At 38.8% G+C, this 24,869-nt stretch overlaps 1 protein-coding gene across 1 annotated transcript; it reads left to right on the forward strand.

Annotated features, from left to right (window-relative positions):
• Window positions 1–2,265: 2,265 nt before the first annotated feature.
• AADAT (aminoadipate aminotransferase) lies at window positions 2,266–23,998 on the forward strand. The gene is made up of 13 exons (XM_032855781.1): window positions 2,266–2,418; window positions 3,062–3,230; window positions 4,620–4,752; window positions 8,044–8,118; window positions 12,377–12,586; window positions 14,485–14,550; window positions 15,871–15,953; window positions 16,415–16,511; window positions 17,539–17,600; window positions 17,867–17,931; window positions 19,822–19,928; window positions 22,425–22,526; window positions 23,673–23,998. The coding sequence occupies exons 1-13, from the start codon at window positions 2,352–2,354 to the stop codon at window positions 23,712–23,714; spliced, it is 1,278 nt and encodes a 425-aa protein (XP_032711672.1). The 5' UTR covers window positions 2,266–2,351; the 3' UTR covers window positions 23,715–23,998.
• The last annotated feature ends 871 nt before the right edge of the window (window positions 23,999–24,869 follow it).

Below are 24,869 nucleotides of genomic sequence, written 5' to 3' on the forward strand. Positions count from 1 at the left end.
CCAGGGCAGCACCCTCCCCCTCAAAAAAATCAGCAAAGTGTTTAAGGTTGAGAACCTGTATCTTATGACTTAATGGCCTTAAATCTCTTTAGTTCAGGTTCCAGGAACTGTATTCTACTAATGGGGAGAGTATGGGGGTGGGGGGGGGGCTAGTTCTGCACTGTTCTTTTTAAAGATTTTATTTATTTATTTGACAGAGAGAGAGAGAGATCACAAGTAGGCAGAGCAGCAGGCAGAGAGAGAGGGAGAAGCAGACTCCCTGCTGAGCTGAGAGCCCCATGCGGGGCTCAATCCCAGGATCTGGAGACCATGACCTGAGCCAAAGGCAGAGGCTTAACCCACTGAGCCACCCAGGCACCCCATTAAGGTCTATATAATAGATACTATAAGAATCATAGAACTGTGCATGCACGTGGTTGCAAAAATTCATCTTGAATGTTTTCTTAGCCCAAAACTCCAAACTGTTTTTACCCTTTCCTACTACCAAAGGGAAGTTCAGGTTTCTGTTAAGCATCTGAGGGAACCACACTTATTGGAGCCAAAAAGAAGCTGCAGTCTCCAGTAACACCAATATTTCTAGTTGCATTTCATACGCAACCCAGATCTATACTTTATTTGGATGTATTTAGAGCTCCTCCAGCTAATTTCTAGAAACATTCAGGGGCAAGCCTTTTTAAAATAAACAATCTCAAAAAGATCCTTAAGGTATTCATGAATTAACTAAGGACACAACTTGCCTTAAGAGTTGCCAAGTAGTTTCTCCAGCCAAAAATTTTTAGAGGCTGAGTATTTATATAAAAACATTGTAACCACTCATAATAAGAGCTAACATGTATTAAGTGCTTTTACAAATGTGCAGGTGCTGTGCCCATGTGCTTAATATGGAGTCTCTGGTTTAATCCTGCTGACAGCTCTGTGAGAAAACTCATGCACAAAAAAGTAACTTGTCCAAAGACACGCAGCTGGTAAACCATCAGATGGGATTTACTAATACCAGAAATACCCTTCTGGTATTTAGCTGCCAGCATAAAGATTCCACTGCATTATCTCAACCTTTTGTTGCCAGGACCATGATAAGGATAGAAGTGACTACTGGACTAATCTATTTCTGTCTAGAAGGGAGCCCTCTGACAATATGTCAAAACTCATCCAGAATGTATTCAATAAATGTTTACTGAATGAATGAAGCCAGTTTAGAATTTGTTAAAAATAAGTAACTCTCCCATATATCCACCTAGGAATAAAAAAGAGAGGGGCTGTCTCAAAATCTTCTCCCATTGAGAGCTCACAGGGAAAACTGTGTTAGTGACCCCAAGAGATTAATCTAAGTCCTACATCTAACTGAAGTCCATAATGAATAGTCAGAAAATCCAAGGGGAGGAAACACAGTAAAATTTGAGGAGACCCTCAGAGCGATTCTTCCAAAATTTGTTTCAACACTCCCCTCCTCGTTCTAAAATGTTCAGATCTTGGACAAAGTATCGTTGCAAATCATCTGGGTCGCCTGGGTGACTTCCTGGGATAGTGCTATAGGTACTTTAGGAAAGGTCAGTATGAAACACAACAGTGTTTTATGGGGTGAAACGCACCAGCTCCTTCGCCAGAGGACTCCAGGTAACCACAAGCTGCACGGAATTGTGCGTACCAGACCAAACGCAGTTTAGGAAGCCTGCTGCAGTAGACGAAAGCAGCCACCAGATGGCACTCAAGGACTAGGCTCGGAGACTTCCGGGGCATGCCCCTCTCCTCCCCCCTGCCCCCGGCAACTAGCCCTTCCGCGAGATCCCAGGCCGGCGTCCACGCCAACCCGACCTCTCTTGCGGTGACTCCCACCTGCGAGGTCAAGAGTCGGGCACGCTTTGAATGGACTCAGGCTCTGGCCCTGGACTGCAAAAGCCTCGCGGCCGGCCATCACCCTGCTCGCCCTGCGCGGTGGACGCTGACCCGCGGTGGGGAGGTGCGCAGGGCGGGCGGTCATAGGCTGAGGCGCGGGGCGGGAGCGGGCGAGGCGGGCCCCCAGCGAGGCGGGCCCCCAGCGAGGCGGGCCCCCAGCGAGGCGGGCCCCCAGCGAGGCGGGCCCCCAGCGAGGCGGGCCCTGCACCGCCCCCAGCCTAGGCGGCCGCCCGAGGGTGCGAAGTGCGGGCCGCGAGCGCGAGCGACGCTGCGTCTGCGGAGCCCCGTGCCGGTGTGCCAGCCGCCCCGGGCCCGCTCGGGACCTACACGCGGCGCGCAGCCTCCAGCCCAGGAGTTTCGACGGCGGGGTGGGTCCAAGCGAGTGGCGGTTCCAGAGTTCGGAGGCACTACTGGACGCGGCTATTTCGTTTTTCTGGTTTTCAGCTAGTATCAGAGACATGAACTACGCACGGTTCCTCACCGCCACGAGCGCAGCGAGAATGCCTTCTGCCATCCGAGTCGCGAGTGAGTCCTGGGCCCGCGCCCCTCCTCCGGGGGTGGGGGGTGCCTCGCAGAGGCTCCCGCGGCGGTGCCCTTCCGCGCCCCTGAAACAGGGACTCACTTTGTTCCTGAGAACTGGGCTGGAACAGAAGGCGGGGGAATCGGGTATCTCTGCTCGGGTGTAGCCGGAGCAGCATTAGAGACACGGGCTGTTGGAGGACGCCTCCTTGGAAGAGAGAGGGTGTGCCCTCTAGAAAGCCTCTTCCTGCAGGGGTGAGTAGGTGTTAGGCACAATAGGCAGATGCGCGCGGCGTGGAGCGGGCCTGGGAAACCTAAGAGCAACGAGAAAGCCCTGAAGCCTAACGCGCAGGTGGGCGCTAAATGGAAGAGAGGAGGGTTTTCTGTCACTGCTTAACTTGGCTTAACTTGCTCGTTGCTCTGCCTTAGTTGGACATCTCCATTCTTTAGTTCCTCCGCCAGTGAGGTAGGTGCAGAAAAAAGTAATTTTACGTGTTTATTTTAGACTAATATTTTAAAATAGAATTTCTTAAAGTAGAAATTGTTCAGCTTTACAGTTTCATTGATCATAATGCAATATATTGAGCTACCTCTGTTTATAAAAGTCTTCAATGAAAGCGTTTCCTCTTCTCTTCTGTATGTATTATAGCTGAGATACTGATAAAGGCACCGAAGTCAGTCATCTCCTTGGCTACTGGATCACCAAACTCCAACACGTTCCCTTTTAAGACTGCTGTTATCACCATAAAAAATGGAAAGCCCATCCAATTTGATGAAGAGATGATGAAGAGAGCACTTCAGTATTCTCAAAGTGCTGGGTAGTTATCAAAAGAGAACATAATTTTGTTGGTTCATTTTCATGAGCAACATCCTAATGCCCACTGATAAAGTAACGTGTCATTTTTAACTGGGTATTCCACAGGTAGGAAGGTTTGGGGCAGAGTTTTCAAAGATTAATTAAGAGCAACAGGTTTATTAAATGCTTCCTCCTCAATGACTGCTTGACTTTAAATAATGGGGAGACTCAGAGAAGGCTTGTCAAAGGAAATACCATTGGAGCTGAGACTGGAAAAAAAAAATTGAGGTAGCTAAGGGAAGAGAAGCAGGTTACGAGGAAGGAGGAAAAGGACAATCCGGGAAGCAGCAGTTCTGGGAGAAATTTTGTAATTATTGTGTTCCCTTAATAGTTGCAGACCCCGGGCGCCTGGGTGACTCAGTGGGTTAAGCCTCTGCCTTCAGCTCAGGTCATGATCCCAGGGTCCTGAGATCGAGCCCCACATCGGGCTCTCTGCTCCGCAGGGAGCCTGCCTCCACCTCTCTCTGCCTGCCTCTCTGCCTACTTGTGATCTCTGTCTGTCAAATAAATAAATAAAATCTTTAAAAAAAAATAGTTGCAGACCCCTTATGCAAAAACTTTGCCCTCTGTTCAGATGTCTTTAATATTTTCTAAGATTTTATTTATTTGAGAGAGAGAAGGAGAGACAGAGAAAGAAAACAAGTGGGGAGAGGGGCAGAGGGAGAGGGAGAAGCCAGCTGCCCACTGAGCAGAGCCCAACCAGGGCTGGATCCCAGGACCCCAGGATCAGGACCTGAGCTGAAGGCAGATGCTTAACGAACTGAGCCACCCGGGTGCCCCCAGATGTCTTTAATTTCTTAAAAGCAAGCTGAAACACATGCTTTATGACTTTCCTTAGCTGATCTTCTTCCAATGATAAAGGGTAATGTATGGAGTGTCTACAAATTAAATTATACTTTATTAAAGTCTTCTTTGTTCTGTGAAAGAAAAGTATATTGAAACATTATTTATATATGAATTATATGTAATTTGTACAATAGGCCTTTCTTTCCATGATACAAAGATCTTGAGACTGAACTTCTAGGTAGCCTAGGGAAATTTTCCTAGAACAAAGAATAGATTTTGCAGTGAGTACTCTAGTGTACAAGAAAGAGAAGAGGCTTTGTAATAAGACAGATGTAGATTCATATCTCAGCTCATTTAATCTGAGCTGATTGACTATATGTGAATTTCTTAATCTCTAAGTCTGTTGCCTTGTCTTTTAAATAGGGTTATTAATATTGGCAAAAAGCATTTGAGGATTTTTAAATTGAATGAATAAAGTTCCTGGCATAAAGCTACCATTTAATTCTTGACTATAATTATTATGTTTTTTAATACTATAAATTTGAAAGTACGTTTTATGCTTTAGAATTCCAGAGCTGTTGTCCTGGCTAAAACAGTTACAAGTAAAATTACATAATCCTCCCACCATCAAATATCCAACCAGTCAAGGAGAGATGGACATATGCATAACAACTGGCAGCCAAGATGGTCTTTGCAAGGTAAGACTGAAAGGAAAAGGAACCCCACATTAAGAATTAAATATGTTCATAAATATAGTCATTTCTCACCTAAACATAAGAGGGTCATGTTTAATGAGTTACTGGTAGTCTATCTTGTCTTTACGTAGAATTTTAAGGGGAACTTAAAGACATTCACCAATCGGATTTTTCTGAAGTGTAGATCATGTGGTTAATGTCCCAGAACTATGAGTCATTAAAACAAGATTCCCATTAAGGAAGTACTCAAGTCCTACCAGAAGCTTAATGAGCACTGCTTAATGTCATCTGGCTCAGAGATTCAGGTTACATTTTGATGTATGTAGTTATGAAGTTTCACTAGGATTTTTAAAAATTTTTTTAGAAGGTGTATCCTGATACTCCTGAGAGGAAATGTTATTCCTTTGGCTGCCTGCTTAGTTCAACACCTGTGCTCACCACTGCTTACATCTGGTCTCCTCGGATGTGCTTTTGTAGATCTAGGTCTATGTCTGTCCCTGACGTCTCTCTAGGTTGGTTCTGTTATCTCCACACCCCACCCAACCTCCCCAGTTCCCTTTCTCTCTCTCTTATTCCATCTGCCTCTCTCCTGGGTTCCAGCAAGCCCACAGATGTATAACCACCCCTGGGGAGTTCTCACGAAAGACAGCATCAGTGGTTCTCAGTCTCTTCTGTTTCTTTTTTCTTTTCCTTTTCATCAATAATTAGTCCCAGGTAAAGATTCTCTATATTCAGTCTTCACATCTAGACTAAAAAGGACTCTTATTTATGTTAAACCAGAGTAGCTTTGTTTTTCTTTTTAGGAAAATGTAAAAGCTGCAATCTAGTTAGCTTTAGTGAATTTTAAATTATTTTTACAGAATAATGTATTGAAGTAATAAGAATATAATTTTTCCTCCCTCTTTTTGTATTTAATTGGAGAAAAAGGGGGAATTAGCTATTGTTTGAGTGCTTGAAGACAAACATTTGTGATTCTATAGATTAATATGAAAAAAGTTCTTTTCAATTAAATTCTTTTTTAAGAAGGTATACTATGAACTTTTCTCTCAGAACGATGCCCAAGACGATTTTTTCATTATCTGTCATAACATCAATCATAACAAAGGAAGATAGCATAGGTGGCCAGAAATACCAATAACTCACTTACTTACAGACATGCTTATTACGGAGGCCTTCATGGGAATCTGGTCTACTATTCTTTCCACTTTGTTCTCTAAGATAGATGTTACGTTAGGCACCTGTGTCTCTGTCTACCTCTATTAAACAGTGCTACCAGATAATAAACAATCGTTCTTTTCATTTAGAATACTTGACATTTTCATGTTCCCCAATTGACATGGAAAATATATGTGATTAGATTTTCGTTTCATTTATTGACAACACACATGCCACCCAAGTAATTTGTTTGGTCCTAGGATGTCCTCTAAAGCCTGAATCACTTAGAAACGTTTCAGAGGAGGATGCTGCTTGTCATAAAATGCCAAAAGCTCATAAGGAAAAGGTGAAGGGAACATTATAGGCCAAATCGGAAACAAAAGCCAGAATGTCTATCTTAGTTGATAATGCCCATACTGTTTGTCATGAGATACAAGTTGTTAAAATGATAGGAAGGAGAGGCTTGAACTGAAGATTGTGACACACCACAAGGAAAGAAAAGATGATGCCATCAATTATGTAAGATTTCGTTATAATGGACCCCCCCTTTGATTTAGGAGAGAAGTATCTATTGTCTAGATCATATTGTCTGCAAAATCTCTTAAGATTTGTGGAGCCTATCTTATCTAACTTCTAAATATGCTTTCACATTATTGATCTTACCATCCTTTCTGAAACACTCTTCTCTGGTTCTCAGAATACCTCATTGGCCCAGTTTGCCCTGCCTTTGCAGTGTCCTTCTCCTCTGCACATCCATCATTTATCAGAGTTCCTCAAGGCTCCATCCTCAAAACTCTTCTCCTCTGAACCCACGAACTCTCCCTGGGTGTCTCCATTCACACCCATGTGCTTGATCCTATGCTAGTAACTTCCAAGCTCCTTCCAAATCCATGTGTCCCATCTGTCTAACTGGTGCCATGACAGAATGTTTTAAAGGCATCTCAAACCAAAACACCCTCCTCACCTTGTTCCTCTCTCTGAGAGTTTGTGGTTCTGTTTTTCAGTAAACAGCATCATTCCCTCCATCTGTCTAGCTCTGTGGCCAGAAGTCTAAGAGTCATTCTTCATGCCTCCCCTTCATCACTCCCCTGTAATCCATAATTGTGTTCTGTTGGTTTGGATTTCCTAAATATTTCTCAGTTCTCCTCTCTAGTTCCATCATCACTGTCTGTCAGGCTATATACCCATATCTCTCCCCAAAATTGCAGCAGGAAGGTCCCAGATAATCCTCAGGCTTCCTAGACCTTCCACATACATTCCCACTCACCTTTCATTCTTTCATAATGAAGCCAGAATGAGCTTCCCAACATGAATATCTGATAATCTGATTCCCCCTTCCCAGCCTCTACCTGATATTCTTACTCGCCTCATGCGGCTTAAACGTCTACCTGGTGTTTCTCTGCCTACTTCTGTCTGATCTCACTCCACCCTCCTCTTTACATTTCCTCTTCAAGCCACTGAATTCTTTCAGTTTCTCAAAATGTACCTATTGTGATCCTCTATACCAACTCATCACTTCTCAAGGAAGCCTTCCTGGATCCCCCAAAGTCCCCAAATGCCCAAGCCCTCCTACAATGAGCCCTTAAAACCTCTGCATCTATACTTAACAGCACTTGTCATTGTTTTAAAATATACACTTAATTGAGTAATTATTTGGTTAGTGTCTAGCTTTCCCATTGGACGAGTAGCTCCATGAGGATAAGAACCAAGTTGCTATGCTCGTCATTTTGTCTCCATACCGTACACAGGCTTGATTTACAGTAAATATTCAATGCATTTTCAAAGAAGGTATGAAAGATATGAATTTTAGGATCCAAACCAGTTATCTTACCCTAGAACAGAGTTTGGGAAACTATGGCTTGAGAGCCAAATCCAGCCCTCATCTGACTTTATAAATAGAGATTTATGGGAACTCAGCCACATCTACTGGTTTGTATATTGTCTTTGGCAGCCTTCTCACTCTAGAGGCAGAGATAAATAGTTGCAATGGAAATACTATGGCCCCCAGAATATGTACCATCTGGTACTTCACAGAAAATTTGCCAATTCCTACTGTAGAATCCTAGAATCCTCAAACTGAAAAGGAGATCTAAGAATGGAAACAATACTATCCAAACTAACCTATGCTTCTTTTATTAGGTGTTTGAAATGATCATTAATCCTGGAGATAATGTCCTCCTAAATGAACCTGTTTATTCAGGAACACTTCAAGCTGTGAGTACACATATTTATAAAATGCAGCTCTCTTTTAATAAAAACATTACACCTTTAAAATTCTCTGTCTATGGAAAAAGAAAATAGTACCTTCCATCTGTAAATAGGAGAATCTTAAATGATGTTTGCAAAATATGTTAAATGTACCCTCTGCTTTATACATTTCTTTTTATAAAATCTAAAAGTGTAGGTGCTGAAATTAAGCTGTGAGAAATAACATCCAGCTTTCTTAATATTTCATGTGACATGCAACTTCATTTACAAAAAACTTAACTTTTTCTTTACTTTTGTTACCATACGTCTAAGTATAGTCATGTTATATGTCAATTTAATATAACTGTAAGCCAATATGGTGTAATTAGGACTTTCCACTCCAGTGTTAAATTAATGGGACTATAATGTCCAGAAGGAGGAAGCTGGTCATCCAGCTTTGCTATGCCCTAGTGAGAACACACCACTGACAAGTAGGATTTTCTGGGGCACAATACTTTAGGGTAGCCATGGACTGATTTGTGCAGGTCCTTAGGTTCATAGGCCTGGAACCAAAGGGTGAGAACTACAGGGAAGCTATTTCAACTCAATATAAGAACTTCCTAGCCATGAGCCTTTACCTGACTCCTGACTCCCTAAGGAAGGAAAGCACTACCCATCACTTCAGGTGCCCAGAGTTACTCTCAGTTGTCATCTAACACCTAGCTTAAAGTATGGGAGTGAATGAGGTGACCTTTATGCTCTGCTGATTCTAACTTCACAGATTCTCTTTTTTTGGTCAAGTTTAATATTATCTTAAATAATTAATATAGAAAGCTATTAGCTAGTCTTAATGAAAGGCAGACTTTCTCAAAACTCCTAAGTAGAGATGAAATTGATACTATAAAAAAATGCTTTTCCAAGTGAACAATCTGAAAAGGAAATTAAGAAAGCAATTCCATTTATAATAACAGCCAAAAGAATAAAATATCTGAGATTAAATCTAAGGAAGGAGGTAAAAGAGTTGTACATTAAAAACATAAAACACTGCTCAAAGAAATTGAAGAAGACCCAAATAAATGGGAAAACATCACCTGTCCATCAATTGGAAGACTTACTATTGTTTAGATATCAATACTACCAAAGCAAACTACAGATTCAAAACAATACCTATCAAATTCCGGTAGACTTTTTTGCAGAAATAGAAAAGCCAGTTGTCAAATTCATATGGGACTGGAAGGAATCCAAATAGCCAAAACAATCTTGAAAAAGAACAACAAAGTTGGAGGACTCCCACTTCCTAATTTCAAAGCCAGCTTCAAAGCTATACTAATCAAAACAGTGTGGTACTGGTACAAGGATAGACATATAGACCAGTGGAATAGAATTGAGAGTCCAGAAATAAACCCACACATCCGTGGTCATTTTATTTCGACAAGGGTACCAGAACTATTCAGTACAGAAAAAGTAATCTCTTCAACATAAGGTTCTGGGACAACTGGATTTTCACATGCAAAAGAAAGAAATTAGACCCTTGGACCGTATAAAAGTTTAACTCAAAATGGATCAAAGACCTGAATGTAAGAGCTAAAACTATAAAAGCTTAGAGGAAAACATAAAGGCAAATCTTCCTGACCTTGAATATGGCACTAAATTCTTAGATATGGCACCAAAAACACAGGCAAAAAGAACAAAAAATAGATCTATTGGACTTCATCAAAAATTAAAAACTTGTGTGCCATGAAGAACATTATGAAGAAAGTGAAAAGACATCCTACAGAATGGGAGAGAATACTTGCAAGTCATATATCTGATAAGGATTTAATATCCAGAATATATAAAGACCTCCTACAACTCAATAACAATAACAACAATATAAGAACCTATTTTAAAAATGGACAAAAGTCTTGAATAGACATGTCTCCAAAGAAGATATTCAAGTTGCTAGTGAGCACAGAAAAGATGCTCAACGTCATCATTAGTCATTAGAGAACTGCAAATCAAAAACACAGTGAGATACTGCCTTAAATCTACTAGTACAGCTACTTCTTTCATGCAACATAACAAGTGTTACTGAATCTGGTGTTGCTGGTGGAAATGTAAAGTGGTACATCCACAGTGGAAAAACAGTTTGTCAGTTCCTCAAAATATTAAACTTAGAATTACCATCTGACTCACTAGTTCAACTCCAAGTATATACCCAAAAAGAACTGAGAACTGGAGCTCAAACAGATAATTGTACACAAATGTTCATTGCGGCATTATTCATAATAGCCAAAAGGTAGGAGCAACTCAAATGTACATCAACAGGTGAGTGAATAAACAAACTGTGGCATATACATATGATGGAATATTATTCGGCCATGAAAAGGAACAAAGTTTTAACACACACTTCAACATGGGTGAACTTTGAAAACATTACACCAACTGAAAGCAGCCAGACACAATACAACAAATACCGTATTACTCCATGTATTTGTTTCTTATATCTAAAATAGGCAGAGTCACAGAGATGTCAGTAAGTTAGAGGTTACCGGGGCCCAGAGACAGGGGAGAATGGGGAGTTACTGCTTAACGGGTTTCTGTTTGGTGAAGAGAAGTTTTGGAAATCAGTAGTGATGATGTATGCACACATTGTGAATGTGATTAATGCCATGAACTGTACACTTAAAAATGTCAAAATTTGAAGGGTGCCTGAGTGGCTCAGTTGGTTAAGCGTCTGCCTTTGGTCATGATCCTGGGATCCTGGGATCAAGCCCTGTGTGGGGCTCCCTGCTCAGCACTCAGCAGGGAGTCTGCTTCTCCCGCCCTCTCTCCCCCCAACCCATGCTCTCTCTCAAATAAAATCTTTTAAGAAGAAAGCAAAATTTTTGTCATATCTATTTGCCACAAAAAAAAAAACTAAAGTAAAATAATTGCTTTTTCTTGATTGGATACTAATTTCAATCTGATACTAATTACTTTACTAAACTCTTTAATGCCTATGAACCTGAAACCAGTGTCTGTGTCATCAACATCACGCATGCACGCACAGATGTTTCCACATACCCAGACAGAAACTGTGTGCCAGGCTATGAGGAGATTTGCTAGTAAGGAACATGTGTTTATTTCATGGCCCAATATTACTTTGTTTAATCATGGTAGATGTGTTTCCTCAGCCTAAGAACTTTTAACTTTGTCAGAAAGTTGTATGGATTATTCCTACTTAGTACATATTTCCACATTTGACTGCTAAAAGAGTGCTTACCTTTGAAAAATTTTTCTTCTGAGAACCACACTCAAATTATTATTTCTAAAGTTCCATTTTTTTCTTTATGTTCATCTAAGAATAAGATTCCACAAGATTTTTATAAAGTTATGTCTATAAGCAAGGCCACTCCTTGTGATTTCAGGCTTAGCCTTTGGTAAATACAAAATACTTCCATACACCTTGGTAAGCTGCTGCCCTGTTCCCCTCTGTGCCCATCACCACCCTGGCTTCCCTGGCCCCACTCCTAAGACCACCCAGAACTTCCCATGATACGGAATTAATGCAGGGGCCCCCAAGACTCTCTTCCAGTCAGGTACTGTTTCTGATGTGCCTGTGCTGTATCACCTGTTAAATATTTTGAATATCACCTCTGCTTGTAACTATTTTAGGTATTAACATAAAAGATGCTTTCTATGTTTAACGTTGTCCAAAAAAAAAAAATTGTTAATACACATCTCTTTTGGAACCAGTTCTGATCATAATTCTAATGATAATTCAGTCAGGGGCTAGGTTATCACTATAACAAACCACTCCAGTCTCCATGGCTTATGGCTAGAAAATTTCTTTCTCCCACATTCTACATATTTACCAAAACGCTGCTGCTGCTCTCTTCCACGTCATCTCCATACCAAGCCCCAGGCTGATAGAAGCAACCTCTGACTGGAGCATTGCCGGTCTTAGAGCAAAGGGAAAAGGGAACAGAGAACCACAAGCTGGATTTTAAAACTTCTGCTTGGACGAAACACACATCCCTTCAGCTTACAGTTTACTGGCCAAAGCAAGACATATGGCCAATCCTGACATACGAGCAAGGAAGTATGGGAACTGATGGGGGATATTTTTGAACAATAATGGAATCTATCCCAGGGCAACAATGAAATGAGACTATACCACCTCAAGCCTTTGAGTGTAGAGATGAGTGCAGGTTTATACATTAAAGGGTATAAATGGTAACATCCTTGGTTATTAGAAGAACCAATGACACATTTTGTAATCATGTCTGAATCTTGGCCTTTTCTTTTTATTCGTGCTCAACAGCTGAAGCCACTGGGCTGCAAAATCATTAATGTTGCCAGTGATGAATATGGGATGATTCCGGACTCCCTCAAAGAAGTACTTTCCAAATGGAAACCGGAGGAGTCAAAGAACCCTAAAAAAAACACCCCCAAATGTCTTTACACTGTCCCAAATGGTAACAACCCTACTGGAAACTCATTAACAAGTAAACGCAAGAAGGAAATCTATGAGGTATTTTAAAAGAATACGTTCTATGGGTATGTCCCTATTTATTTTTGACCTTTGAGAAGAGTACTGTGCAAGCTTCATTTCTTGTTTCTTATTATTACAAGGAAGATAATTTTTAATATAAAAAGAAGTCATCTATGCCTGAGGGTCCTAATAAATTGGAACACAAGAAATTACTCCATCCTTGGCTAACTATGAGATTTTTCTTTTCCCTTAATTGATACTTTCATTAAAAAGAAATAGCATTTTTGACCTACTGTTTAAATTTTATGAGTTTATGTAATCAAACCCCAAGTTTGATTTTCATTATTTTATTTTTATATTTTCCTCCTCTCTCTTCTCTTTCCTACTCCTTAGCATTTTAGGTTACAAAGAAATTTTTTAAAAATAAGAGGCATGCTCTTTTGTCAAGTCTCTTTTAGGTATTCTGACTATGATGTCTAAACTTTTCATAGCAAACATTTTTTTTTAAATATCAAACACATACCTAGCAGTACAAAAATCTTTGAAAAATAAATTTGTCTTTAGTAAAGTCTCTTTTATGTACCTTACTGTGCTCCCTAAACTTTTGCTACTGATAGCTTTTTAATATAAGTACCAAAGCCATATTAAACTTTATAGAATGTGCAGTAGAATCATAAAGGAAGATTTCAAATAGCTTCTTTCACTCATTTTTGTGTGTCTGTGTGTGTCAAAATATTGTCTTATTTTTCACATACTCCAGAGTTCTGTCCTGCGTTCTCCTCTTATTTACATATTACCCCCAGATAGTCTCATCCATTTCTATGGCTATAAATTCCATTCTAAATAATAGGAATGCCTTTCCCCTGAACTCCAGGCTTCTGTATCCAACTTCTCCATCCAGCTTCTGTTTCCAGCATCTGCCATGAATGTCTAATAGACATTTCCAACCTACCATGACCAAATAGAACTCTCGATTTAGTCCAGCCGCACCCAATCTCCAATCCCAACCCCTCACATTCCCCATCTCTGTAAATAGTGCTACTATGAACAGTGACCCTTTATTCCTCTCTTTCTCTTCTCTCCCCCCACCACCCCCTACATCTAATCCATCTTGTGGACTCCACTACCAAATGGATCCAAATCTACCTGTTTCTCTCTTTTTGCCCTTACTACCATGGTCTTCCCAACCACCACCTTCCTTCACTGGGCTATGAGGATAGTTTCCTCATTGGACCCCGGCTTCACTCCATTCTCCATCTCCAGCCAGTCATTCTTCACAAGCAGCCAGTCACATCCTTCCCCACCTCCCCCCAAATATAAAGGTAAAGACAGTGTTGTGGTCCTGTTTACAATCCTCTAGTGGATTCCCTTTGCAGTTAAAATAAAACCAAATTCCTTCATCTGCTCCACAAAGCTATGTGATTTGGTAGTCTAATCTCAGACCCTGTCATCTCTTATCTTATCGTCCTTCTTGCTGAAGGCCACTTTGTCCTTCTGAGCTCTTGTGTTATCTTGTCAGGAAGGGCTTCCCAATGATTCAGACTGAAACAGCTACCCAATCTCTCTCTCTCTCTCTCTCTCTCTCTCTCTCTCACACACACACACACACACACACACACACACACATCACCCTGTTTATCACCCTTCCTAGCCCCTAAAACCTCCTGTGTAGTATTTCTTCTCTTCATTGTCCATTGGCTTATGTATATTGTCTTTCCCAGAACCTTGAATTTAAGTTCCGTGAGAAGAGCCTTCAGTGAGTGCCTCCTTCATCTCTTTATCTTCATTGTCTAGGACAAAAGGCGCTCAGTAGCTTCTTGAATGAGTGAATGAGTGATTGAATGAATGAATGAATGAATACAAAGAATTATGATTCCAAGTGATTTTCAGATTAGATTGTTCTTAAGAATTAAATATACTACTTCAACCTTTTTTAGCTTGCAAGAAAATATGATTTCCTCATCATAGAAGATGATCCTTACTATTTTCTCCAGTTCAGCAAGGTAAGTGATGATGTGAATTTATTTCACAATTAGAAGATAAACATGTAAGTTATTACATTGACTTGACTTTAGCCTGGTTTTGAAGTGGGAGCTAATCTATGTTTACATTGAAATTAAGTAAAATTATTAATAATTTGCTACCACTCCAATCTTTAGTCTTTCAGTTTTATCATGGAATTAATACTTGTCATGTCTGGTATTACTGCCCTTTCCAGAAACGACTTACCTTTAAAATAGTAGCTAGTGCTCTATACCATGCATTTGGGCAAACAGAGTGTCAGGGCTGATGGTCTTCTCAAACTCCAGATCCTAGTGCATGGTTTTTTAAACATCATACCAGGGATGTGAAGTAGGTTCCATTTTGGGAACTACAGTCTCTTGGCAGTGGCTGACTGGAATGATGTCTGACAAGGATCTAAAGGAGAAAGATGGTCGAGCTCAACTAGAGTGTCCATTAAGGACACAGGGGAATGCGTTACCGGCAGAATGCCATGTATTTAGCATCTCTGTCACCGAAGGCCTGGATCTTACCTGCAGAATAATGGATTTTTAGGTTCTTTTTCACTATATATGCCACTTTTCATGATCTCAGTCTCCTAATAGACAGCAGTAGTGTCACAGACTCCCACTGATATCTTCAAAATCAGACATTGTCTTTATTTGCTCTCAGGGCTGCAGAGAACATCTGCTTGGATTCAGTGCTCCCTTTAAATCTACCGAAAAAGAACAAAAACCCTTGATTTTTCTGTATAGTTTGCCGACTATCCCGTCTACCTACCTACTCCCTACCCTCCACATGACCTGGCCTCTTTTGCTGTGTGCATCCACTTTTGAAGTAAATACTCAAGTCCATATTGCAGATTGACTACATTTCTCATCTTGTTTTATCTTTCTAGCTGTTCTAAGGATCATCATTGTCTCTTGAAGGAACCCTGAATGCTGCTGGCCCTCTTCATTTTGATCTAATCGAAACGAGTTTTTCTTGAATCCTTCCTCTAAATCTGTTAATCCTGGATCTCAACCTTTGAGCCTCAGAGGGCCTATTTGAGGTTTCCCTAAATTCATACTAATAACATCTTAAGCAAATGAGTAAACTCTTCTTTGTTTTTGGCAGAAAAGCGGCGAAGCTAAGCATGTACTTACTAAAAAGCATGCATCTCGGTTTCTTATTCCATTTTAAAGGTTGAGACTAAGGTAACAGAAAAGATGGTTGTGTTACTGCTATCAGAATCTACACCCTCTCCGTTCCCTACACAAAATAATTACACAGTCACTTAACAGAGTTCTCAAACAAACAATATGTATTTTTTCCATTTCAAGCCCCGGGCACCAACATTTCTTTCCATGGATGTTGATGGGCGTGTCATCAGAACAGACTCCTTTTCAAAAGTCCTCTCCTCTGGGTAAGGCTTTGTGTCTTAATTTATGGCCAGATCTAAAAAAGATAGACTATACCTGAGTGTCTTTTAGTCCAAATATTTCTCATTTAAGATGCTAGTATTCCTACTTACTTTAAAATATCAGTTTTGTTATTAATTTTAATATATGCCTTTTCTTTCTTTATCCATCTGCAGTAATCACAGGTATTTGGGTGTTAATCTAAAGTTGTAGTGGGATTGGTCAGGTTTTGAGTTTCATATATAAAAGAACACATTTCAAAATAGTTGGTCAGACTTATATTCCATTTTAAATGTACACTTAAATTTGGATTTTAAATAACAAGTAACTAGTTTTATTAGAATGTTTTAATTGTCTAGGCCCATTTGTCCCCAGGTCACAACTGTCTTCCTAATGAAATCAGTAAAGTGACATGTATTAATTGTTAACACAGAATTCGTCTTGTGCCTTTTCTCTTTTTGTGTAGGTTGAGAATAGGGTTTGTAACTGGTCCAAAATCCTTGATAGAGAGAGTTGTTTTTCACACACAAGTCTCAACCATGCACCCCAGCACTTTTACACAGGTAAGGACAATGTCAGAAATAGGAGGGTTTGGGTTTCTTTTTTTTTTTTTAAGCAATCAGAATAGAAAATAGATGTTAGCAAGTAAGACTGAGTAAAGGTGGCAGGGAGAGAAATCACTGATACAGAATCTTGTGTTCCGATATGGACTGTATTAGAAGATAAAATACCACAGATGTTTACTCTAAAAGGCAGATGAGATGGGGCACCTGGGTGGCTCAGGGGGTTAAAGCCTCTGCCTTTGGCTCAGGTCATGATCCCAGGGTCCTGGGATGGAGGCCCGCATCGGGCTCTCTGCTCAGTGGGGAGCCTGCTTCCCCCCCACCCTCTGCCTGCCTCTCTGCCTACCTGTGATCTCCATCTGTCAAATAAATAAACTCTTAAAAAAAAAAAGGCAGATGAGAATTGAATTAACCTACTGTTACTTTGTAGCATAAAGATGTCCCCATGTCTCATCAATTTAGGGTTTTTTTCCCATATTTTTTGTGCCTGTTATCAACAAAACTTCACTATCCATCTGTAGTATTTAGAACTTCCATTTTATGTAGAAAAATCACTGAAAATGTTACACAACACGTATCTACTATGTATTTTTTAACAAATTTAGAGAAGCGATATAGTATGGCAACTAATAGCATGGATCTGGAGCTAGACAGTCTGACTTGAATCCAGGTTCTGTCTCTCACTAACTCTGTGACCTTGGGAAAGTTCATTTAACCCTTGTACCTTGGTTTCCTCATCAGTAAAATAGAAATAATAGCCTAATAAGGTTATTACAAAAATTAAATTAAAATGTATTAATATATTATAGTAGTTTCTGGCCCATAGCAAGTATTACATAAATATTTATTATTTTATTGTCACTGTTATTAATTAACATTTATAATAAATCACTGTGTAAATCTTGGTTCAGTCTGTTATATTTTCTTGTGGTTTACAGGTAATCAATTTGCTTTTTATATTTAGCAAAAAAAAAAAAAACATTTAGAGGCCAAACTATAACATTTGTTATTGTCTTATCTCTTTTAGCTTCTGATCTCACAGCTTCTACACCAGTGGGGAGAAGAGGGTTTCCTGGCTCATGTAGATAGGTATTGCATGTTAGCTTCCATATTTTACATAGATACTGGCTTCCCTGTATTAATTTTCATTAGAATTATTCCAAAATGAAGGAAAAAAATGCAATGGTAAAAATTTTGCCACCAAACAGGTCAAATAAACATGCTCTATTCATTTTTCAAGCATTCAATGTTTTAATCATGATAGAAAACAGATTCTTATAGACTAAGCTCCAGAGCCTTCTGGTGTCTTCAGTCAGTGAACTAAACACATGCTTTTCATTGTTTCCTTCTTCTAGGGTTGCTGAGTTCTATAAGAACCAGAAGGATGCAATAGTGGCAGCTGCAAACAAATGGTTAAGTGGTGAGTGGAATATCCATCCTGCCCTGTGATAGACACAAGCACTTTGACGAGTGGGGGGTAAACACTGCATAGTTATTGTTAATAATCTTGGGAGAAGAGAAACAAGTGTGCAGGAGTATTCTTGTCAAGTACTGTCACCCTATAAGCAATCTCAGAAGTAATAGTCTGCAAACCCTGTCACTGTTCTGCCTATCTCTACTTTACCTGTCTGCTGCAAAGAATTTGTGGCTTAAAGGGGGGGAAAAAGAACTTTTAGTCTAAAAATCAGCTAGCAATAACTTAAAGCTAAATGATGGCTATACTCAAAGGTTTTAGAGTTACTTCAAATTTTCCCCCAAACAGCAGAGGAATTGTCAAACAATTTTCTAAGACTGTATTAAAACCAAAATAGTATAACCTAAGGCAGTTCTCTCATTATAAATTATTTGCATTCAAATCGTTCATGTCATTTATCTGTCTAATAGTATTTATTGCTAATTTGATTGCAGGATGGTTTAGATTTAATTTTCTATTAATGAATTATGTACTTTTTTAAGATTTTATTTATTTATTTGACAGAGAGAGAGATCACAAGTAGGCAGAGCAGCAGCCAGAGAGAGAGGGGAAGCAGGCCTCCTGATGAGCAGAGAGCCTGATGTGGGGCTCAATCCCAGGACCCTGAGATCATGACCCGGGCTAAAGGTAGAGACTTAACCCACTGAGCCACCCAAGCACCCCAATGTGGTTTTAATTATATCATTAAAAAAAGCTTTTGGTGTGAATAATAGTAAACAAAAAATCAGTTCCTTATTTCTGTCATATCTTATTCCCTATAAATTCCTGGTAAATAGAGAATTACCTTTTTAATAAGAGTACTATTCTACCACTTTGTACAATGGCATTAAAGATGAAGTTCTAGGAGCATCTGGGTGGCTTAGGCAGTTAAGCATCTGCCTTCTGCTCAGGTCATGATCCCAGGGTCCTGGGATTGAACCCCTGTGTCAGGCTCTCTGCTCAGTGGGGAGCCTGCTTCTCACTCTGCCTCTGCCTAATGCTACCCCTGTTGTGTTCCCTGTCTCTCTATGTCAAATAAATAAAATCTTAAAAAAAAAAAAAAAAGAACAGGTTCTAATCAAAAGCAAGTTTTAAAATAATTGTCCTTCCTTCTTGGTTTCTCTATCCTAATACTCAGTGAAAGAGAAAGCCTATAAATACTTCTGGAATGATTGCATTTTAAGTACTTCTTTTCATAGTCAATTACATTCTGATAAAAACTTTAATCCATCAGACTTCAAAACTATTGTATAAATGACGGAATTTATTTAAGCACTGGAAAAATCTAGAAGGAATCGAAGAATCTTCTATAATTGAAAGAGCTATAGTTGGCTTCAGTATGGTTCTAACTAAGGGAAGTAGACAAAGGCCTTAGAGTCCTTTGCACTACCCTAAGACTGACTAAATTGGAACTATATACATGAGTCTCCCTCTCTCCCTTCATCCCAGTCTCCTTTTTAAAAAAAAAAAAAAAAAATCGTGTGTATTTATTTGATGGAGAAAGAGACATCTAGAGAGGGAACACAAGCCAGGGTAGAGGGAGAGGAAGAATCAGACTCCCCGATGAGCAGGGAGCCAGGTGTGGGACTGATCCCTGGACCCTGGGATCACGACCTGGGCTAAAAGCAGACACTTAACTGACTGAGCCACCCAGTCACCCCTAGTCTCTTATTTTTGAAATAAACTCAGAACTTCAATTTTCAGGACTCATTAAATTCTATGTTTTAAAAATGCTATCCCCAAAGGAACATTTTTGGACATACTAGTTGACAGTTACTACAATTATGCATTAATTGATATATTTTATATCATTTAAAGTGGTTTTAGCATTTATTTATTCTCTTTTTTGCTTTGTAGGTTTGGCAGAATGGAATGTTCCTACTGCTGGAATGTTTTTATGGATTAAAATTAAGGGCATTTCTGATGTAAAACAACTGATTGAAGAAAAAGCCATTAAGAAAGAAGTAAGGGGGGGGTTATGCTTTTTCTTTAAAGTGATTTTTCACTTAAAATAAAAATGAAGAGAGATATTTATCATTGCCTTCTATCCCAACCCATAATATTTTAATATCAGATGTTACTTCATATTTCTATATCTTATATTTCTAATATTGTCTCATTGTTAAAATCAAAATAGATTTTTGAGGTATATAATTCTTCTTCTGGTCTACATTAATGGAAATATAGTCATTCATCTGAGCTACTGCTTAGTTTAGTGGCTAAGAGCAGAGGGTTTTTTCCTCTGATTTAAGTAAGTAAAGCATGCTAGCAAACTTGGAAAATTCATGACAGTATAATGAAAAATGTTTAAGTAGCCCATTATTTCACCACCCCAATTTTGTGACCATTTGTGGTATATTTTCTTGAAGAGCTTGTCTATATGTAGTATTTTGGCTGTGCAGTTATTTTCCATGGTTAAAATTACACAGAAAAGTTTGTATCCTGTTATTTTCACTTAAAATTGGGTTGTAAGGATTTCTTCTAGGCTTTTCTTTCTCTCCTTTTGTACTTAAATATACTTAGTTATTCAGAGGCATTGACTAATGTGGAAAATCTAAATATTTTTCCATGTAGCTGTCCAATTGACCTAACAGAGTATCATTTCTCCATGAATTAATGCTTTTGTCATGTTTGCCAGTCTTATGTAAACTAAGATATGTTTCTAGGATCCCTTTTGTTTTGAAAAGTAAGTATAAGCAAACAGATTGTGTTGACACTGGCGCAGGACCGTGCTACTGCGTAAGAGATGAGGTAGTGTGGATGCTAGAAAATTTATGGCTAGAGGTCAGACCTGGGACAGGTCTGGGAGCTGACTACCTGGACTTCAAGTCATGCATCCTCTCTAACCATCTTACTTGAGGGCAGGACTCCTGCTTTATTCATTGTTCTAATCCTACTAATTCTATACAGTAGGTACTCAGTAAATACTGACTTATTTCAAAGAAATACATTTTAGCATCATAAATCAGTTCCATGTTTTCTTTGCTTTTCTGTCAGTGCCATTATCATCGGGATTATTCGGTAAGTGGCTATTTGTATGTATCTCTGAGGTAGGTGCTAAGGAAACAGAACTCAAGACTGTCTCATCGTTTTTTCGGTGCTCTCCATCTATCCCATATATCCTGCTGCATTTACCTTTACTTTTTCTAAATAATCTTCAACCTTACAGCTGCAACCTTAGCCCAATTCTGGTCATCTTACAAGGAGATTTTCACTATTCCCACCTTCTCTTACATCTCCTTGCTTGTAATATACACCCCAGAATTTTCCACTATATTGAGAGAAATGATGATTTTCATTTGATTGTTAATCAAGACAGAAGCCTATCTTCTGCCTTGAAATCTCTTCCCCAGAATGCCCCAAACCATTTCACTCCCTAGTCACCTTACTCTAGTAGACAGTGTGCAAATGGACACTACATAACAACAGTGAATGCTCTCGGAGTGCGTGATTGTACTACATAATAATCTCAAAGACCTACCACACCTGATGTTTATTTCTGACTCACATAAAACTTTACAAGATGTGACCTTCAGCCACCTCTGCTCCAACCAGTGATTCAGAGACGGTGATTCTTTCCTTTTTGCTGCTCTTCAGTCTTCAGTGCATGGATTCCACAATGGCTGTAAAATGGAAAAAGTGTGATGGATCACACGGGGGATGATTTTGCTGGGCAAGGCCTAGAAGTGGCATGCATCACTTCACATCCATGGGCTAGGATTCGATCATGTGGCCACACATAACAAGAAAGAAGCTGGACAACAGAATATATTTGTGCACCAGGAAACAGAGAGAATGGAGTTCGCAGTTGCTGAGCCATGCGCCACGGTGCTCACGTCAAGAATACCAGTTGTTCCCACTACTCAGTCTTGACATACTTAGTCACATTTTTAGTCATTCATTCTATGTATTTAAATTCTTACCTCCTTTCAGTTCTTCACCTGGACCAGTTTTCTTCCCATCTCAAGGCCTTTACACTCTCCTTTCCCTAAAATACTCTTCACCCATTTTTTGCCCTGCCAACACCTACTTATCATCCAAGTCCCCACTTAAAAGCCACTTCCAAATTCGATAACTTAAAAATGGTCTCTCATTATTTGAATTTATGTTACTTTCCTAGTTGGTTTACCATTTATTCATGTTTATTACCATTTCTATTTCTTTTATAAGCTGTCCTTTGCCCATCAAAGCTAGAATTTTTGTGTCTTTCTTCTCAGTTTCTGTATATTCTTTAGATGGAGAAGAGGGAGAATTTGCCATATTTATTATAAACATTTTTCCAGATTCTGTGCTTTTGTTTAGTTTTGTTTAATGTAGGACATACAGATTTTTTATATAAAATGATTTCTCTTGTGATTTTTTAAATTGTTTTTAAATGTAAAAAGTCTTTCACCTCTCTGAGATTTGATCTACCTATATATTCTTTTAGTAATTCACTTATTTTCCATAAACTCTCCTAGATATTAATGCTTCCTGGAAATGTTTTCTACGTCGATAGCTCAGCTCCTAGCCCTTACTTTAGAGCATCCTTCTCTTCAGCTTCTCCAGAAGAGATGGATGTGGTGAGTACAATATTCTCTTCAGAGTAACAGTAGATATCAATTCTGGTTTTTGGTGCATGTGTTCCTTTTGTGAGTTACAACATTATCTAATGTCCTTTTGGGTTTCTGAAAAACAGGTATCACTTGAAAATTCATGAATTACTATTAAAAGACACACTTTAATGGCAGCAAATAGACAAAGGCATGAGACCAAGTTGGAGTTAAATTTCATCATCTTCATGAACTGTTTTCAGACTTGCTGAACCATGCTGGCAGATTACTAACAAGTTATGAAGAAAACTTCTTTCCTCCCTTCATGGAATTAGTCTGAGCTAAATTCATCACACATTCATAAAAGCCATTAGTCCCTTTCTATGAAGAAAAATTTATCAGCAAGAGTCAAATACAATAATATACTTAACTTAATTACAAGTCTGGGTTTAGCCAAAATAAGAAGCAAAGAAACGAGTTCTTAAGGACTGAATGTCTGGGAGTCTAAATAGAAGAAGCATAAATTGAACAGTGCCATTAACCTTGAGAAGAGTCTACTTGCCCTTGCAGATGGATTGGTTCTTCATGTTCTCTATTTATTTGTTTTCTCATATCATTAAATATGCTTTTCATAAGTTATCTCTGCTTTTATATATGAATAAAGTTGATATAGAATGCGTATGCAGGTGAGAGATTATATGAAAAAATAATTTGTGTTGCGGGGAAAATGGAAAACAATGATTTTTTTTAAAAGATTTTATTTATTTGACAGACAAAGATCACAAGTAGGCAGAGAGACAGGCAGAGAGAGAGGGGGAAGCACACTCCCTGCTGAGCAGAGAGCCCGATGTGGGGCTCGATCCCAGGACCCTGGGATCATGACCCAAGCCGAAAGCAGAGGCTTTAACCTACTGAGCCACCCAGGCGCTCTGGAAAATAATGATCTTGATGGCTGTAAGAACAAACAAAAATCCTGGGAATCTGATATGCTTATCTCTATATAAATTAGTGGACATTGATGGCATCCCACCCAGATAAACCTGATGTTAAATTTGACTTTTCATTGCCTTATCCCAACTGAAGATGAATACTCTTCATTTGAATTTTTTAAATTATCACAGACTTTTCCTAAGTAGCATCCTAATTTCATTAATTCTTATCTCTTTTCTATTTCAGGCCTTCCAGAGATTAGCTCAACTTATTAAAGAATCTTTATGAAGAAATCAAACTCTATGAAGAAATCAAAATGTTTCATGGATTTTTCAGATAAATTTTTTAGCTTTTAGCAAGAAGAAATCATTGGCTTTACACTTACAGACTGGATTTCAAGAAGCATGTCAAATCTGCAATAATTTAACTAGACAACTTTTAAGGTGCCCTTAAATTCATCAGATTGACAAAATATTTTTATAATCGACTTATACCTTTTGATAAATTTTCATCCTGCAAAAATTATTCTTATCCTGGATTTTACTGTAAAGAATTCTAGTTGCTTTATGCTTTCTCATAAATCTTCCTTGAAACTAACATTTTATAATAAATTATTTTGAAAATGTAAGAAAATAAATTCAAAATGGTATATAATGTGGACTTTTTCTATTTTTAGGAAGGTTTAATGAAAGCTAATTATAAAAATTGTTAGAATTTGATTATAAATGATTTTCAGTTAAGAGTACCACAGACATTATATTGTGCCATAGAAATCCCTTTAAAATAAAATTCTGAAACTAAGCACAGCTAAAGGCATCAGACCTATTAATTCTAAATAAGGAAGAGAGATCAGAGACTTAAAACACTTTGCTACAACACTTTGAGGTACTTAGGCTATACTTTTTTTTTTTTAGGCTATACTTTGTAATGATTTTCTTTCTCACCTTTTCAGATCTTTATTTTTCCCATCTAATTGTTAAAGCAATATATGCTCATTAAAAATTTTTCGAACATAGAGCATAAGTGATAAGTAAATGCCAATTGTTATCTCACCCCCAGTGATGTATCTGCTGTCAGCATTTAGCCTCCATGCTTGTAGATGTTTTTCTATATGTGTGCATGTTATATGTAAAAGAATGGGATTTCATTACAACAGGGTATCATAAATACCCCGTATTTGCTTTCTATTGCTGTGTAACAAACTACGGCAGTGTTCCAAGATCCAGTAATTATAAAGTCGTAAGTTTCTTTAAGGAATTAGGAAGTCATTTAGGACTTCCTTTGTGTATACCGGCATACCCCAGAGATGTTGTGGGTTTGTTTCCAGACCACTGCAAAAACAGCAAATACCACTATAAGGCAAGTCAAGTGAACTTTTTCATTTCCCAGATGCATGTACAAGTTAGGTTTACACTATACTGTAGTCTCTTGCATGTTCATAGC

Source organism: Lontra canadensis, unplaced genomic scaffold, assembly GCF_010015895.1.
Source record: "Lontra canadensis isolate GAN:19392208 unplaced genomic scaffold, GSC_riverotter_1.0 scaffold10, whole genome shotgun sequence".
Classification (NCBI taxonomy): domain Eukaryota; kingdom Metazoa; phylum Chordata; class Mammalia; order Carnivora; family Mustelidae; genus Lontra; species Lontra canadensis.

What these genes read in the sequence shown, in the direction of transcription:
- AADAT (XM_032855781.1), top strand. Translation starts at nt 2,352, where the DNA reads ATGAACTACGCACGGTTCCTCACCGCCACGAGCGCAGCGAGAATGCCT. An exon ending in CAGTATTCTCAAAGTGCTGG is followed by an intron (nt 3,231 to 4,619) that starts GTAGTTATCAAA and finishes TTTATGCTTTAG; the next exon opens with AATTCCAGAGCTGTTGTCCT. An exon ending in TCAAAAGTCCTCTCCTCTGG is followed by an intron (nt 15,954 to 16,414) that starts GTAAGGCTTTGT and finishes CTTTTTGTGTAG; the next exon opens with GTTGAGAATAGGGTTTGTAA.